The sequence below is a fragment of the Fundulus heteroclitus genome, chromosome 18 (genome assembly GCF_011125445.2).
Source record: "Fundulus heteroclitus isolate FHET01 chromosome 18, MU-UCD_Fhet_4.1, whole genome shotgun sequence".
Classification (NCBI taxonomy): domain Eukaryota; kingdom Metazoa; phylum Chordata; class Actinopteri; order Cyprinodontiformes; family Fundulidae; genus Fundulus; species Fundulus heteroclitus.
This window is the reverse complement of record NC_046378.1, coordinates 38,073,188-38,091,511: the sequence shown is the minus strand read 5'-3', so window position 1 is coordinate 38,091,511 and position 18,324 is coordinate 38,073,188. Positions and strand designations below refer to the sequence as shown.

Here is an 18,324-nt window from a genome sequence, read left to right as displayed (position 1 = left end):
TAAAGAGCTATAGAAATATATTTGAATCATTTAAAGTGCATGAAGGTTTATTTCACCTAAATCTAGACCAAAGTTTACAAATACAGTAAATCGTCAAGAGGTTTTGTTAGCCTGTCACATGGACAATGTCCCACTTTTCTTCCCAATACTGCCTCAGTTCATTGAGGATGGAGACAGATGACTGACTTTGACTAGGCCACTGCTACACCTTGATTTAGAGTTTTTTTTTTATGGTTCTTATGTGGCTTTGCTGCTGTGTTTGGGATCATTTTCCTGTTAATGAGCCAGAGGAGCAGACCAGGTCCTGCAGCTACAGAACAAGCCCAGATCATCACCTGTCCACCTCCATGGCTGACAGTTTAAATGTGCTGTTTGCACTGAAACGCAGTGTTTGGTTCCCCATGAAAATGGCGCCGTGCAACTCTGCAACTCTGCTTTTGGCTCAACCTGTCCAAAGAACAGTTTCCCAGAAGTCTTTGGGTTCATTCAGAAGCAGTTTTTTTCAACCATAAGTTCTGCTGAAATTAGCGTTGGACAATATGGAAAGAAAGATATGGATCGACAAATTAAAAGCGTATATTTTAAGTACAGTCCTGGCCCTTTTATTCTGTTGCTTAACAATCTATTTTTAGACACAGACACACAAACACTGAATTCCAACTCAACCCGTTATGCAATCAACTTTTTACCAGAACTGCAAGTTTTTAAACAAGAAAAAGGAACACATGCTCTCTGAACTCTTTAAGGGGGCGGAGCTTGGTTCCTGGGTCTGCGTTGTGATTGGATGGAAGGATGTAATGATGTAGTATTAACCTACATGATAGGCTAGAATGCAAAAGGAAGGAAAACTCATAGTCTGTTGAACTTTTTCTTGACCCTTTTTTTTCTATCATCAATATACGTCTACCGATCGATATATATTGTTACTGAATTATCGTCCAGCCCTAACCGAAACGTTTGAACTTGTCGCTACCCGATCGGTACCGTTGTGGAAACAGAACAACTTCCAGGAAGGTAATTTTTCTTCCTTTTTTCTTCTTTTATTTTATTTAAGGTGGGATCGTCTGAATATTGCATGATTTAAAGGAAATATCAAAAATACAGAAAAAAATGGTTTAATCTCGTTTCAGTGGACACTTTTACTGCTCAGAGCATGCGCAGTGATTACGTCACACAGAGCGAATATTTTTATTTCATTCGAATATTTTCGCTGTACTTTACTGTGCACTTAAGCAGTGTTAATCACAGAATGGATCCGTTTGCAGTCTTTCGTCACCTGCAGTTGACGAAACAACGACGTAACTGCCATAACGAGGCCTTCACTTGTCTGTGTTGTGTCCACTAGAGGGCGCATTGACAGCATGAATACCTCAACAAGTTTAAGAAAACTTTTTTTTTGTACAATTTTTGTTTTTTATACAAAATTATGACAGTTGTTATAAAGTGAATTATAGCATTTTGTAGGAAAGGATGGAAATATGTTTTTTTCCAGTCCTTTTTAAACTATTGAAGAGATTTCAACGGCGACCCGAAGTTATTCTGCTTGCGGACGTGAAAATGGGCTGACGGAGCGGATAGGGTAGTGGCAGAACCTTTTGAAACTTAAATTAGCTTGAATGTCCACTGCTCATCTGAAACATTTTTCCCCTGAGCATAATTATAGAATAATAATCTGTAGATTGACAGCCTCTGCAAGTTTTGGAAACAACCTTATAGCCCCTTTTAGATTGAAAGGCAGGAAGCCGTTGCTGATATCTTTCCACCCTGGCATTACGCCGCAAAAAGGGAACTAAAAGTTAGTACAATTTTCTTGAAATTTGTGTATTTGCCCTTGATTTGAGCAGGTAAATAAGATTATTTGCCAATGGAATAAGATTGTTACACTTAAAATAGGAAGAACTCATCATCTTACTTCAAGTGCAGGATATCTAATTATTTTATTTTAGGAGTATAAAATACTCAGTTCATTGGCAGGTAATATTATTTATCTGCTTAAATCAAGGACAAATACACTAATTTAAGAAAACTTGACTTACTTTCAGGTCCCTTTTTGCAGAGAGCGCTAACGCACATCTGTATAGCCCAGAGCAGAGCTCATAACTCCTGCTTATATAAAGGTCGTCCCGCTGAAGATAATCATTTATTTGGGAGCCTTTTATTTTCAGCGCCCTGATTTTTGCTAAGTATCGGTACGTAACGCTCCAATTTGACTCTGTTCCCTTTCGTTTTTCTCCCAGGGAATGATCACCCTCGTGTTGGAGTGCATCGACCGCCTGAACGTCTACAACACGGCGGCCCACTTCTCTGAATTTGCCGGCGAGGAGGCGGCCGAGTCCTGGAAGGAGATCGTTAACCTGCTCTACGAGCTGCTGGGTAAAGAGATCCACGCCGAGCTCTTGGAATCCACAGCAAGCCAGGTCTCTGTTGACTGAATCGTTAACGTTTCTCTCTGCCACACAGCTTCTCTCATCAGGGGGAACCGCTCCAACTGCGCCTTGTTTTGTGACAACCTGGACTGGCTGGTCAGCAAGCTGGACCGGCTGGAGGCCTCCTCAGGTAAGCTGGAGCTGCAGGACCAATTAGTTCACTGCAAAAACGGAACTAAAAATAAATGAGTGTATGTGTCCTTGATTTGAGCGGGTAAATACGATTATTTTTCCAATGTAATAAGATTATTGCACCTAAAATAGGAACAATCCATCTTCATCATCTTATTTTAAGTGCAGTATGTCTAATTATCTTATTTTAGGGGTCAAAATACTCATTCCATTGACAGATAATCTTATTTATCTGCTCAAATCTGGGTCAAAAACACAACTTCTAAGAACATTTTACTCATTTTTGGGTCAGTTTTTGCAGTTTTGGTTAAATTGACTTGCTGGACCTTTCTTTCTGTACACTGCAAAAAGGGAACTCAAAGCAAGTAAAATTTTCTTGAAATGATTATATTTTTACTTCATTTGAGCAGTTAAAATAAGACTATTTTGCCAATGGAATGAGTATTTTAACCCCAAGGTAAGATAATTAGATATCCTGCACTTGAAATAAGATGATGGAGATGAATTGTTCTTATTTTAAGTGCAAAAATCTTATTCCATTGGCAAATAGTGTCATTTAGCTGCTCAAATCAAGGAAAAATACACAAATTTCAAGAAAAAGTTTCTTACTTTGAGTTCCCTTTTTGCAGTGTAAAGCGGGTTTCTGACAGCCTGTGAAATGTTTTTCTCCATTTTGTGTACATTTTCCAGTTTTCTTGCATGATCTTCTGAAGGAGATGTTACAATCTTCCCTTCTGCGCATTCAGGGATCCTGGAGGTGCTGTACTGTGTCCTGATTGAAAGCCCGGAGGTTCTGAACATCATTCAGGAGAACCACATCAAATCCATCATTTCTCTGCTCGACAAGCATGGACGGAACCACAAGGTCCGTCTCACCGTGCCTCCTGAAGGATCTGGAGCTCGTCTCTGACCCTGAAAAGGTGGAGGTGGCTTTAAGACAGAGGTGATGGTGTTTGTCCTCCATCCGTTCCTCCAGGTTCTGGATGTCCTGCGCTCTCTCTGCGTGTGTAACGGCGTCGCTGTCAGGTCCAACCAGAACCTCATCACAGAGAACCTGCTGCCAGGTCGAGACCTCCTGCTTCAAACCAACATCATCAACTATGTGACCAGGTGAGAGACGAGGCTGTTGACTCCTACCTGTCTGCAGGCAGCGAGCCCCTCCCCCATGGCTTTTTGTCTTTTCATTTCAAAACGCATTAAAGTGACATAATTTTACATCTTATTTGTCCAACATGTGAAACTTTCCCACAATTTAATTTTTTTTTATGAAGCGTTATTTTCTCAGCCTTTGTGTAATTTGTTTTATTTAATTACATTTCGATTCATTTGAGTTTATTTAGTTTATTTTTCTACCATGCCTCTGAACCTCAACCCTTTCTAAATGTTACATTTTATTAGATTTTGCATAATTTCATTTTTATTAAGCCTCTCAGCACACTTAATTATTAGCATTTCATAGATTCAGTTGAAGACATTTCACCAAATGTGTCTTTCCTACAGCGGTAAGAAATCCCTTGAGCTGGCGTCAGTTTTAGGCTTTAATTATTTATATGTCAGAGATAATAATTAATATTTGAAGAGTTCGTTTGTAAAGACAGATAACTCCGTTTTTAGCCAAAAAAACTAAAATGTAAGTGGGGGGGAAGGGGGGGGGGTCCTTTTAATAAAGGTGTATTTTAAAGGTATATTTTTGAGATGCCATTATTTTGTTATGTCACTCTTACTTGATCAAATTCACCTGGTAGGTTAGTTTGACTTGTATCACCTTAACTAAATAATAAAAAGTATGTTTTTTTTTTATTTATAAAAAAAAAAGAGTTATCTGTTTTTGCAAATTAACACTTCGTTTGGTTTTAGTTTCCATTTTCCTATGTTTTATTTTATTTAAATTTTCCACATTTTATTCCAACTGTTTTTTTTTTTTACTTGTTTTGGTTCTGTTTTAATTTTCCTATGTTTTAATCATGTAAAGCACTTTGCGTTGTCCTTTAAGATAAGATACGATAAGAGAGACTTTATTGATCTCACAGTGGAGAAATTCACGTGTCACATCGGCTCAATAATCAAAAGAAGATGCCAAAAGGAGGAAAAGGTGCATGAGGTATATACAGTGTGTCAACATTTACACAGTAGATCGAGAAAAAAATAAAAATAAAAAAAGGAAATAAAGCTGAGATTTAAGATGACTTATGTACATTTAAGGTGACTTATATACATATGGATTTGACGTACATTAAAGTGGTACCAGGTAAAGAACAACAGTGAGGTTGTGAGATAACTATAACAGCTAAAGTCACTTATTTAACAGGTTATTGCACAGGGTATAAATAGTGATTGCACATTAGTTATTACACAGGTTATAGTGCAGCTTTGTATATTCTGATAGCAGCAGGGATGAATGACAGGATGTCTAAGCCTGTCACTATAGGAGCTGCTCAGCTCCTCTACACTGCAAAAACAGAACTAAAAATAAGTAAAATTTTCTTCAAATAGGTGTATTTGTCCTTGATTTGAGCAGGTAAATAAGATTATCTGCCAATATTTTTACCCCTAAAATAAGATGATTAGATGAACTACACTTGAAATACGTTGATGGAGATGAATTGTTCCTATTTTAGGTGCAAAAATCTTATTCCATTGGCAGATCATCTTATTTACCTGCTCAAATAAAGTACAAATACACTCATTTCAAGAAATTTGTAACTTATTTTAGTTCTGTTTTTGTAGTGTACAGTCTGGTACTTCCTCCATAGAGTCCAGAGTGCAGCCCAGGACAGAAGTGGCCTTCCTCTCCAGCTTATTCAGCCTCTTTCTGTCCCGCTCCAGTGTAGAGGAGGGCTGAGGCCACCACAGAGTCATAGAAGGTTTTTAGCAGAGGTCTGCTCACTCTGTGTCCTGAAATGTGTGATACAGATAAACCTGCCTTACATTTATCTGAAAGTGGTTCCTGGACTGGCCTGGAAATATAGAAAAAGCAGCCAAAGTCGCTTTGGAATCTGCTGATAAAAGAAACAAATGTAACAGGAAAGGCTTTACGAGAGGAATATTTGCTGAGGAGAACGTTGTCTCTTTGCTCCTGTTGCTCAGTGTGAGGCCGAACATCTTCCTGGGTACCTGCGAGGGCTCCACGCAGTACAAGAAGTGGTACTACGAGATGATGGTGGACTACGTGGAGTCCTTTGTGACCGCGCAGGCTACGCACCTGCGGGTGGGCTGGGCCATGACCGAGGGCTACAGCCCGTACCCCGGAGGAGGCGAAGGCTGGGGGGGAAACGGCGTGGGAGACGACCTCTACTCCTACGGCTTCGATGGGCTGCATCTGTGGTCAGGTAGGATCTTTTTCTCTTTATTAGGAGTAAACAGAGACGCTGCGGATGTGGCTAAGGAGTGTTTGCCGTGCAGGTACCGTGGCCCGTCAGGTGGCTTCGCCCAGCGCTCACACGCTGGCGGCGGACGACGTCGTCAGCTGCTGCCTGGATCTGAGCGTGCCCAGTATCTCCTTCCGCATCAACGGCCATCCGGTCCAGGGCATGTTTGAGAACTTCAACGTGGACGGCCTCTTCTTCCCGGTCATCAGCTTCTCTGCCGGAGTCAAGTCAGTTCAGCGCATCAATAACGTGTCGCACAGTGTTGCTTTTCTCATTCTCTGCTGTTTGATTGGACCAAATTACATGTTTTCTCCCCCCCAGCTAACTAATATACCTTTTAAATATTTAATCCAAGTTTCACCTTCACTGAAATTTACACGTCGAGCCTTAAAATGCTTTTTTGAGCCTCTGTACATTTCGGCTCGTTACCAACACAAACCTCTGCGTGTTTTACGTGACGGACCAACACAAAGTAGTGCAAGAAATTGTGAATAAAAATAAAAACAAAAAAAAAGTTTCAACAGTTTTGTAGAAATCTAAAAACTGTGGAGTGTAATTTAATTTACAGCTGTTCTGTGGAGGCCTCACACTACAAAAACAGAAATAGAAATAAGTAAAATGTTCTTAAAATTTGTGTATTTGTCCTTGATTTGAGCAGGTAAATAAGATAATTTGCCAATGGAATAAGATTTTTGCACTTAAAATAGGAACAATTCATCTCAATTATCTTATTTCAAGTGCAGTATATCTAATTATCTTATTTTAGGGGTCAAAATACTCATTCCATTGACAGATAATCTTATTTACCTGCTCAAATCAGGGATAAATACATTAACTTTAAGAACATTTTACTTATTTTTAGATCCGTTTTTGCAGTGCAGAGGTTTGTTGGAGAACATCAGGGAACAAACAGCCTCATTAAGACCGAGGAAAACAGCAGATCGAGTTTTGGGAGGATATTTAAAGCAGAGTTTGGTGATAAAACAACGTTCAGGCAAGGAGAGCATTATTCAGAGAAGCAACCATGAAGGCTATGGTAACGCTGCAGCACCTCTATTAGGAAGAAAGTCCACAAATCTGGCTTTTATGGATTAATGGTAAGAAGAAAGTTGAAAGATGAGACTTTTTGGTTCAGAGTTAACCACCTCCTGTCTTTACTGTGAAGCATGGCGGTGGCAGTATCATGCTGCGTGGATGCTTTACTTCAGCAGGGTCAGGGAAGCAGGTCATAGCTGATGGGAAGATGGATGAAGGAAACCTGAAAAACACCTGACACCGCTGTTCCGCTCGCAGCGGGACAACAAATAGTCCGAGCTGCAGGTTTTATCCCAGAGTCTGTGGCAAAACTAGAAAACCGATGTTTACAGAAATGGTTCAATCCGACTGAGCTGAAAGAAGAGGTTCAAGAAGATCTTAGACTTAGACTTAGACAAACTTCATTGTCATTTTGTATGCACAGAGTGCGTACAGAACGACATTTCATTTGCATACAGCTTAAGAATTTCAGTGAATTGCAGTGGATTCCAGAATAAAGTAGTTTTGCAGGATAATGAAGTAACTTAGCAGGAAAATAAAGTAACTGCAGGATAAATGAAGTAACTTTGCAGGATAAATACAGTAACTTTGCAGGATAAATACAGTAACTTTGCAGGACATCAAGTAACTTTGCAGGATAGTAAAGTAACTTTGCAGGATAATAAAGTAACTTAGCAGGAAAATAAAGTAACTTTACAGGATAATAAAGTAACTTAGCAGGAAAATAAAGTAACTTTACAGGATAATAAAGTAACTTAGCAGGAAAATAAAGTAACTTTGCAGGATATCAAGTAACTTTGCAGGATAATAAAGTAACTTTGCAGGATATCAAGTAACTTTGCAGGATAATAAAGTAACTTTGCAGGATAAATGAAGTAACTTTGTAGGATAAATGAAGTAACTTTGCAGGATAAATGAAGTAACTTTGCAGGATAAATAAAGTAACTTTGCAGGATAAATAAAGTAACTTTGCAGGATAAATAAAGTAACTTTGCAGGATAATAAAGTAACTTTGCAGGATAGTAAAGTAACTTTGCAGGATAAAAAAAGTAATTTTGCAGGGCATTCCAGGATAAAGTGCACAGTGATTTCACAGTACAGCAGCTGAAGTTGTAGATGCAGCAAAAAAGACGGTTTTACAAATTCTTCACAGGTTTTATTTTGTAAAATCTCTATATAATTGTTTTTCGAATTATGTCCTGATACAATACTTTGAAGATTGTTGTTGCAAGGCTACAACCGAGGACAAGTTCAATGGACGTGCTTTTGCAACGGATTGTACAAAAGTATAAAGTACCTGGAAAAAAGAAAGCTAAACTATTTAGGTTCCTGTAGTTCAAACCATGCCTACGTAGAGATTTATGCGGCGCTTTGCTTACGCTGCGTCGACTCATGAAAGCAAGAATAACAGGAAAAGTCTTAAAAAGAGCAACTAACCGCTCGGGTTCAAGCAGGGAAAAGACGAGGTCTTCTTCTGCCCCTGTGACCCCAGAGTCCGCTTCCTCCTGGGTGGACGTCACGGAGACTTTAAGTTCATGCCCCCGCCCGGCTACGCGCCGTGTTACGAGGCCCTGCTGCCCAGAGAGAGGATGCGCATCGAGCGCATCAAGGAGTACAAGCACGACTTCAACGGCGTGCGCAACCTTCTGGGCCCCACCCAGTCCCTCACCCACACCTCCTTCACCCCCTGCCCCGTGGACACAGTCCAGGTATTCACGCCGGGGAAAAGCACCATCAGATCTGGGCTTTTACTCAGGAAAGCGCATGATTTACCCGCTGGATGCTTTTTCCGCTGCAGATCGTGCTGCCGCCTCACCTGGAGCGGATCAGAGAGAGGCTGGCGGAGAACATCCACGAGCTCTGGGCGGTGACCCGCATCGAGCAGGGCTGGACCTACGGGACCGTGAGTACCATGTCAGCCGCTCTATGTGACGGTGAAAAAAATATAAACCAGGCCCTAAAAACCAATGTGTGCTTATAGTAAACACTTTGATATCAATAAATAAAGAAGAAACAAACACTGACGTCCATACTCTTCCAGGAAATGACGGTATCATAACTGATTGACTGCAGTTTCTTTTAAACACACAAATTCAAGATGACTATTGTTTTGTTTTTGTTTTTTATTTCGCCACAAAACTCAATCAAGAATTTTTTTTTTTCTTAGAAGCAGAAAATTAGCAGCCAGGTCTTTGACAGAGTCGTTTATGTCAGTTTTAGAGGCTTAGTGTAAGTCTTTTTTTCTGTTAAAATAAATAACTACCCAGACTACTGGGGTTTTATTGTGGAGGAATCCAAATGAGATTGTTCTTATTTGCAAACATTTGAATTTTTCACACACAATAAGCAGTTTGCATTCCCGTCTTACACGCACAACTCCTTTAATCTCTTAGATTTCCTCTGCTTTTTAAATGTTTTTTTTTTAAATCACAGTTATTTGTCATTGTTCAGACCTCAGTAACATTTCTTTATTTCATATTTTCAGGCATTTTGTTGATGTTTCTTTTACCCTAAAGGGGAATGGTAGACTTTAGATCTGCTTTATTCTGTATCCAGAAATAAAGACATGCATTTGTATCACTAAATCCTCTGCCAAACTGATCAATTTCTAACTTTTAAATAACGTGTGGGGTTATATCCAGTCTCTCCACCTTAAAATTAAACCATCTTATACACAAAGACTGCTAACTGTAACTCAGCTTCAGCTCCAGTGATTATTTCACCTGCTGTAGTTTCATTTGTTTGTGTCTCTCTACAGTTCAGGGACGACAACAAGAAGCTCCATCCTTGTTTGGTGGACTTCCAGAGTCTCCCTGAACCAGAGAGGAACTACAACCTGCAGATGTCAGGGGAGACTCTCAAGTGAGTTTAAAGTTATTTTTCTTTTTCTAAGGCTGAGTCCAAGTCAGGTTCTGAACAACACGATGCATCTGAGTGTCTGTTTTCCCCCAGGACCCTGCTGGCCTTGGGTTGCCATGTCGGTATGGGGGACGAGAAAGCCGAGGAAAACCTCAAGAAGATCAAACTCCCCAAGACGTACGGCAACAAATCCCAGTCTCTGTTTGTGTTTGTTTGCATCGATCCTTTCTGTCTGCCTGATTCTGAGCGCCTCTGCCCTCCAGCTACGTGATGAGCAACGGCTACAAGCCCGCACCCCTCGACCTCAACCACGTCAAGCTGACGCCCAACCAGAACCAGCTTGTGGAGAAGCTGGCAGAGAATGGGCATAACGTTTGGGCGAGGGACCGCGTGTGCCAAGGATGGACCTACAGCAACGTGCAGGTGACCCTCACTGAGACGCTGTTTCCCCCCCCCCCCGTTATCTACCGTCAGACCAAGAATGCAGGTCCACGTGTTATTCCCACGCTGCCGTCTGTGTCCTCTCTAGGATGTCAGACAGGGTGTCTAAGTCTGGCAGCTCCTTTAGTGCCAGACTTAGACACCCTGTCTGTAAAAAGGAGCGCTACTGCAGATCATTCATTACTGCTGATACCAGATTATACAATGCTGCACTATAACTGTAACAATAACTGTAATAAGTAATGTGCAATAATCTATTTATTACACTGTGCTATAACCTGTGCAATAATCCTGAAAAAGGTGACTTCTGCTGCTATCACCAAGTGAATATATGTCAATACATATGTATGTATGCATATGTACACATATGTATGTATGTATGTATGTATGTATGTATACATACATGTATGTATGTATGTATGCATATATACATATGTATATATATATATATATATATATATATATATATATATATATATATATATATATATATATATATATATATATATATATATATGCATACATATATATATATATGCATACATACATATATATATGCATACATACATATATATATGCATACATACATATATATATATGCATACATACATATATATGTATGCATATATATATATATATATATATATATATATGCATACATACATATGAATGTATGTATGTATGTATGTATGTATATATATATATATATATATATATATATAAAACCGTGAATGTACACATGACATCATCTGGCTACTCCGATTTCTTTTGTATTTTTACTCTTATTTTTTTCTCATTTTCTTTTTGATCCACTGTATATATGAAGATCCACTGTATAAAACTGATGCACCTTTTCCTACTTTTGGCACCTTCTTCTGACTATTGCTTGACTATTGAGCCGATGTGACATGTGAATTTCTCCAACGTGAGATCAATATAGCCTATCTTATCTTATCTTATCTTATCTTATCTTATCTTATCTTATCTTATCTTATCTTATCGTATCTTATCTTATCTCTTAGGATATTATGAACAAGCGAAACCCTCGTTTGGTGCCGTACAACCTGCTGGACGAGAGGACTAAGAAAACCAACCGAGACAGCGTCAACAACGCCGTCCGCACCCTCATCGGCTACGGTTACAACATCGAGCCTCCGGATCAGGAGAGCAGTAAGTCGGGTTCAATCGCACGGAAAGGGAATATCTTCCCAGCGGTCCCTGAACGTCTCGCCTGTTTTGCCTCGGTGCTGCAGCCGGCCACGGCCTGGAGAACTCCCGCGGGGACAAGGTGCGGATCTTCAGGGCGGAGAAGTCCTACGCCGTCACCCAGGGGAAGTGGTACTTTGAATTCGAGGCGGTGACCACCGGGGAGATGAGGGTGGGCTGGGCGCGGCCCTGCGTCCGCTCCGACACCGAGCTGGGAGCGGACGAACTGGCGTACGTCTTCAATGGCAATAAGGTTGGTTTGGTTTTTAAATAAAATCACATCAGAAAACTGTCTTCACGTGAACAGAAGGTATGCGGATGCCTTTCAGTTTTGTTCTAGTGAAGATTCTCAGTCATCCAGGTCATGATCTTTCCAAAAAAAAAGTAAAAAAACAAAACAACTGGACTTTTTGACAAAGTTTGAAGACGTTTCGCTTAGCAATGAGGAATGGTGGAAAGGGGCGGAGCAGTTTTGGGTTAATTGACATGTTATCTAAGCCATAACAACGCCTTTTTAGGCAATAATATAAAGCTTGGAACTTGGAGCTTGGAACCAAAGTCTATGAAATGTCAGACTTAGGGTTTTCTTTTAGCTCCGAAATTTGAATCCACACTGTAATACAATTAGGTTGTAATTTAACAAACTACAATGAATAATGTTTTAATTTTTCTATAAATATATATTTGTATTTTTGACCAATCTGTATAATATGATTGATTTTTGACTTTGTAAAGTGCCTCGAGATGACATGTTTCATGAATTGGCCCTATATAAATAAAATTGAATTAAATTATAAATGCATATATTGTTTTACTGATAAGTTTTATTTTCAGTTCACAATTGATAAAAACCCAACCACTTTCTAAAATAACTCCTAAACTATAATAATATAGAACCACATATAGGCAGAAGGCTCGGTTCTTTGTTATTTCTAAATGTTTAGTCTGGTTTTATATTTCCTGTCCACGCTTTTCCAGGCCCAGCGATGGCACGTTGGTAACGAGCCGTTCGGCCGGCAGTGGCAGTCCGGCGACGTCGTCGGCTGCATGATTGACCTGAGTGAGATGAACATCATGTTCACGCTCAACGGAGAAATGCTGATCAGCGACTCGGGTTCGGAGATGGCTTTCAAAGACATAGAAATTGGAGAAGGTGAGTAAATAAATGGAAAACGTGCTAATAAACACGACGTTAAGAAACCGTGCCTGCTTATGAAGCCACTGGTCCTGAAGGATGTTGATCAGTTGTTTCACTTTCTAGCTAAAAAATAAATAAAAATAAAAGAAGAAAAATACAAATATCAACTAAAACTGTTTTAATTACCACCTGTATCTTAGGGCTTTATAATGCATTTATTAAAATTAGGGGGTCATACATTTGTAAAGCAGATACCTGCAGGAATCTAATTCAGCAAATGAATCTGCTGAAACAACATCCTGCTCTTGGCTTTCCTTCCTTCCTTCCTTCCTTCCTTCCCTCCTTCCCTCCTTCTTTCCTTCCTTCCTTCCTTCCTTCCTTTTATCATTGCAGAGGTGAGGACTTGAGTCACATGACTTGGACTTAAGTCATTAATTTTATGACTTTAGACTTGATTTGAAAAAGTGTTCAGAGATTCGTGACTTGACTTGAACTTGAACAGCTTGAAAAGACTTGATATTTTACCCAAACTCTAAAGCTTAAGGCATATATCATTTAAAAAGTGCGCACCATTAATTCATTTCCCTCCGTTTGTTTCTACAAACGCAGGCCGTCTCTCTCTTTCCCCGCTCTGTAGGTTTGCATGCGTGAGCTGCAGCACAACCAATCAAATTAACCAGATTATTAAAAAAAGGAACAGAAAAAAGAAACTAAGCACAAAAAAGCTCCCAAGAGTAATTTTGTTTGGGTCTGAATATGATGTTCTGCTGTTGTATTTTTTTCACTGAATATTCTGGAAAAAATATAGTTTTAAGGAGGACTGTTCTTGAAGTTAAGTTTAATTTGACTGTTTTGTAAGGTCAGTTGCACTGATTTAATTACATTTTGAGATAAATACTGATTTAAGAACACAGGCTCTATTACTTACATTTAACATGTATATCAACATTATAAAAAGACTTGAAACGACTTGAAATTAGAAGTTTTAGACTTGGGACTTGACTCGGACTTGAGGATAAAGACTTGAGACTTACTCAGGCAAAACAGTGAATTGGTCCTCTCTGTGCTTCCTTGGGTCTTTTCTTCCTTATTTTTGTCCTTCATTCCCCTTCATTCTGTCCTTTATTAGGCCCGAGCAGCGAAGCGCTGCGAAGGCCTATTGTATCTGTGTTGTTTAATTGATTAATTATTATTGATTGATTATTATTTCCTTATTTCTTACTTATTTCCTTATTTTATCCTATATTTTCTTGTTTCCTTCCTCCTATCCATGTTCTTTTTTTAATTCCTGTTGTACCTTATCAGCTATTTTATGTTTTAAAACTGATTTAAAGGACTGGAAACTCTGGAAAGTGCAGGAAGCCTGAATGTTGAAACCTAAATAATAAACAATATTGTTTTTTTTAATGATTGGTGAAGTCAATCCCTCAGAGTTAAAGCTATCAGAAAAGCCAGAGGAGTGGAAACGAAGTAAAACACCTGAGCCAAAGTCCTCTAAGAGCACAAGTTCTGAGTTTTTAGCGATGGGGGGAAAGTTTTCGACCTGATCTTTTTCTCTGGGTCCCCCTCAGGTTTCATCCCGGTGTGCGCCCTGGGCCTGTCTCAGGTCGGGAGGATCAATCTGGGTCAGAACGTCAGCAGCCTGCGGTATTTTGCCATCTGCGGCCTGCAGGAAGGATTTGAGCCCTTTGCCATCAACATGAAGCGAGACATCACCATGTGGTTCAGTAAGAGTCTGCCGCAGTTCGTCCCCGTTCCCACCGACCACAACCACATCGAGGTTAGCGCATCGCTCGCACGTTTACTTAAAACGCAGATCACGCTCATTTAAAAAAACAAAACGCCTCGTCGCTCACAGGTCTCCCGCGTGGACGGCACCGTGGACAGCGCCCCCTGCCTGAAGCTCACCCACAGGACCTTCGGGTCGCAGAACGCCAACACGGACATGATGTTCCTGCGCCTCAGCATGCCCGTGCAGTTCCACGAGACGTTCAAGGTCCAGGCCGGCACCACGCCCCTCACCCGGGCCCTCACCATACCCGAGGAGGAGGTGGTGGTGGTGGAGCCCGACTCCGAGTTCGAGGTGTTGAAGAAGTCCGCCAGCCGCAAGGAGCAGGAGGACGAGAAGAAGGAGACGTCCGTGCCGAAGGAGATCTCCGTGGAGAACGAGAAAGACACAATGTCGGAGAAGGGGAAGAAAAAAGGGTAAAGTTGCTCATTTGTGTCTTGATTTGGAGGGGGGGGGTGCAGTATAGTAACCTGACTCTAGCCAGATGTATTCCACTCACATACATCTGGGACTGATCCATAGGAATTGCCTTTTTTGATGGCTGGGCCTTATCAAAAATCCTTGCATATGATTGGATAAGCCACTTGTCTGTCATCTTTATCGACGTGCTATTTCAACCACTCACATCGAAGCTAACCCGTGATGCCGTGACACAGGAAAAAACAAAACTTTATTTTTTTAATGTGTTTGCGGCTCTAGTGGCACGCGTTTTATTGACAGTGAGCTGACAGGAAGAGGGGGGAAGACTGGCGGCAAAGCGCCGCGGGTCGGAGTCGATCCCGGGCCGACCGTGTCGAGGACTATTAAGCAAAGATGGAACTTAAAATGCCATATACCACAAACAAAAACATGTTTTTAGAGCTTGAAGAACTAAGTTTGGTCTCTATGTTGGGGTTCCTTCTGACTCTCCCATCGTTACGGAGGGATTTGAGCCCAACTCTCAGTCCTCAAATGACCCAGTTTGGGGCTGAGCTTCAGCTTTGGGACATATTTGATTACTTTGCTGTACAAGGGAGCCCTTAATCAACTAACTGGCAAAAAGATGCCTGGGTCTGCAAAACAAGTCCAAATCATCAGCCCCTCACTGCAAACACAGAACTAAAAAGAAGTAAAATTTTCGTGCATTTGTCCTTATATTGAGCAGGTAAATAAGATTATCTGCCAATAAATTAGTATTTTTACCCATAAAATAAGATAATTAGATATAATTCACTTAAAAAAACTTCCTATTTTAAGTGCAAAAATCTTTTTCCATTGGTAGACTCTTTTATTTACCTGCTCAAATAAAGTATAAATACACTAATTCCAAGAAAGATTTACTTATTTTTAGTTCCGTTTTTGCACTAAAGGCCTCCTAACATGGTTCGTGCTAACCGCTTAACCGCTCTGCCACGGACGCGCCCCGGAAAACAAAACTTGCCAAATCCGGTCGGGAGAAGGGCGAAAACATGGTTTCCACCAACAAAAGCCTTCAGAGGCGTTCTCTGATGTTCTTTTAATGAAACAATATCAGGTAGATTGGACAACACGGAAGAAATAGCAGCATCAATGTTAACGCTTGCTTCCTCAACGAGCCGCCATTGCTATCAAAACAGTCTCACGTCACGGTCGCTTCTCCACTACATCACATCTATGAAACTCCAGCCCTGCGTCCTGATTGGCTGGACAATAAAATTGGTTGGAGAAATCACTCTCTATGGGAGAGGTCCCACACTGCAAAAACAGATCTAAAAATAAGAAAAATGTTCTTAAAATTAGTGTTTTTGTCCTAGATTTGTGCAGGTAAATAAGATTATCTGCCAATGGAATGAGTATTTTCTTCCCTAAAATAAGATAATTAGATATACTGCACTTGAAATAAGATGATGGAGATGAATTGTTCTTATTTCAAGTGTAAAAATCTTATTCCATTGGCAGATCATCTTATTTACCTGCTCAAATCAAGGACAAATACACTCATTTCAAGACAATATTACTTATTTTTGGTTCCGTTTTTGCAGTGCAGATGGATGTGAGTGAAGCTAGGCGGAGCAACATCAATCTGGCTAGAGTCAGGTTAGCAGTATAGTTCATCAGACAGTTTTTGATAACTAAAAAAGCCTTTACCTTTACATTTTGTGTTTATTTCACTGTGGAAAACAGATTTTTCTTCAAAGCCAAGAAAGCTGCCATGACGCCTCTCGCCCCTCCTCCTGCGCCTCCGACCGTCCCGCGCTTAGTGGAGGACGTCGTCCCCGACGACAGAGACGACCCCGAAATCATCCTCAGCACCACCACTGTGAGGAGACGCTATTCTCCATCGCTGCGCTCCTCGGGGGGGGAGGAGGCGAGGACGCTCTGCTAACGTTTGTTCCACCTTTCTCTTCTCTCCTCCTGGCAGTATTACTACTCTGTGAGGATCTTCGCCGGCCAGGAGCCGTCCTGTGTGTGGATCGGCTGGGTCACCCCCGACTACCACCAGTACGACCCGAATTTTGACCTCTCCAAGGTGCGCAACGTCACGGTGACGGTGGGAGATGATAAAGGCAACATTCACGACAGGTAAACACGTTCGTAGTAAGAAAAAAGAAAAAAAAAAAGAAAGAAAGCACATCTTCTTTCAATGCTAAGGTTCATGTATCACGATGAAATCATCCATTTACCCGCTTCCACGCTGTCATTATTTATCAAGCAAAGATGGAACTTAAAATGCCATATACCACAAACAAAAACATGTTTTTAGAGCTTGAAGAACCAAGTTTGGTCTCTATGTTGGGGTTCCTTCTGACTCTCCCATCGTTACGGAGGGATTTGAGCCCAACTCTCAGTCCTCAAATGACCCAGTTTGGGGCTGAGCTTCAGCTTTGGGACATATTTGATTACTTTTGTGTTACTTACAAATATCTGATTTAAATCCACATCAGTTTAGGGGGTTTGGTCTTCTGATCAGCATGCCCCCCCTGGGCATCTTCCTGCTGAGGTTTTACTAGGTGCGTCCCACTGGGAGGAGACGCAGAAGTTGGTGGAAAGAGGATAAATCCCGCCTGACCTGGGAATGCCGTATGCTCCCCCAGGTGGTGCTGGAGGATGTCGCTGGGGAGAGGGATGTGTGGGTTTGCTGCCCCGCTATCTGATCTCGTATAAGCGGAAGAAAATGGAGCGATGGATGGAGAGAAAGGGTGTTGTCTACTAATTGAGACTGCAGCGGTAAACGTTTTCGGCTTTGATCCGTGTTGCTTCATAGTTCGGATCACACCAACAAAGCAAACATTGCAGCTGTGCTGTTTTAAAGTAGCCCTCTAAACGTGGCAGAGTAAGTTATCTTTGGGGAGTTGTAATGGTAAATGGCCTGTGCTTATAAAGCGTACAGCGCTTTATCAAGTGCTGAGGACCCCAAAGCGCTTGTTTGAAAACCGATTATCGGCCTTTTCTTATCCACACATGAATCTTCCAGACCACCAAACGGCCTGATCCCTGCTTTTATGGAGGTGGTGGTGATAATCATCTAATAAATGCATTTGATGAACAATCCTTGGCTTCTGTTTTACATCTACCATATAATCCTATTGAGGCAAGTGTGTAAGACGCTTTTATTTTTTTATTTTACGGTTTTAGTTTCATGTTTTTTTAATAAATCGCTGTAATGTAGAGTCTGTGCTTTTGGTCTCTTAAAGTTAAACTGCGAGGCTGTGGTGTTTTATTTTTAACATGGATGTGAATCCTAAATGTAAATGTGGACTTTGATGCGATTAAATTTCAAAGTGCATTTCACATTAGATGTTTCACTGACATGTAATTTGAGCCACGCCTGACTGGACAACCTTAGCTGAGCGTATGTGTTGACATATCTCTCTTTCTAGGTGAAGATGTTGTATCATTCTCTCCCTTTTCCTCTTTCTCTTTCACCTCCTCTCCTTTTTTTCCTTTTTTCATAAATTATAACAAAGCTTC

The 18,324-nt window shown here is 40.8% G+C and overlaps 1 protein-coding gene across 1 annotated transcript in view; it reads left to right on the top strand.

Moving 5' to 3' along the window:
- Positions 1 to 18,324, top strand: part of ryr1b (ryanodine receptor 1b (skeletal)) — a 162,462-nt gene that overhangs the window by 44,231 nt on the left and 99,907 nt on the right. Inside the window, exons 14-31 of the mRNA XM_036149521.1 lie at positions 2,238 to 2,373; positions 2,461 to 2,556; positions 3,305 to 3,423; positions 3,535 to 3,668; positions 5,646 to 5,887; positions 5,961 to 6,153; positions 8,454 to 8,670; positions 8,760 to 8,864; positions 9,720 to 9,823; positions 9,914 to 9,997; positions 10,084 to 10,243; positions 11,284 to 11,431; positions 11,515 to 11,720; positions 12,446 to 12,620; positions 14,177 to 14,385; positions 14,464 to 14,810; positions 16,537 to 16,672; positions 16,775 to 16,935. Coding sequence (XP_036005414.1) covers positions 2,238 to 2,373; positions 2,461 to 2,556; positions 3,305 to 3,423; positions 3,535 to 3,668; positions 5,646 to 5,887; positions 5,961 to 6,153; positions 8,454 to 8,670; positions 8,760 to 8,864; positions 9,720 to 9,823; positions 9,914 to 9,997; positions 10,084 to 10,243; positions 11,284 to 11,431; positions 11,515 to 11,720; positions 12,446 to 12,620; positions 14,177 to 14,385; positions 14,464 to 14,810; positions 16,537 to 16,672; positions 16,775 to 16,935 — 2,972 coding nt within the window. The remainder of the gene's footprint in view (positions 1 to 2,237; positions 2,374 to 2,460; positions 2,557 to 3,304; positions 3,424 to 3,534; positions 3,669 to 5,645; positions 5,888 to 5,960; positions 6,154 to 8,453; positions 8,671 to 8,759; positions 8,865 to 9,719; positions 9,824 to 9,913; positions 9,998 to 10,083; positions 10,244 to 11,283; positions 11,432 to 11,514; positions 11,721 to 12,445; positions 12,621 to 14,176; positions 14,386 to 14,463; positions 14,811 to 16,536; positions 16,673 to 16,774; positions 16,936 to 18,324) is intronic.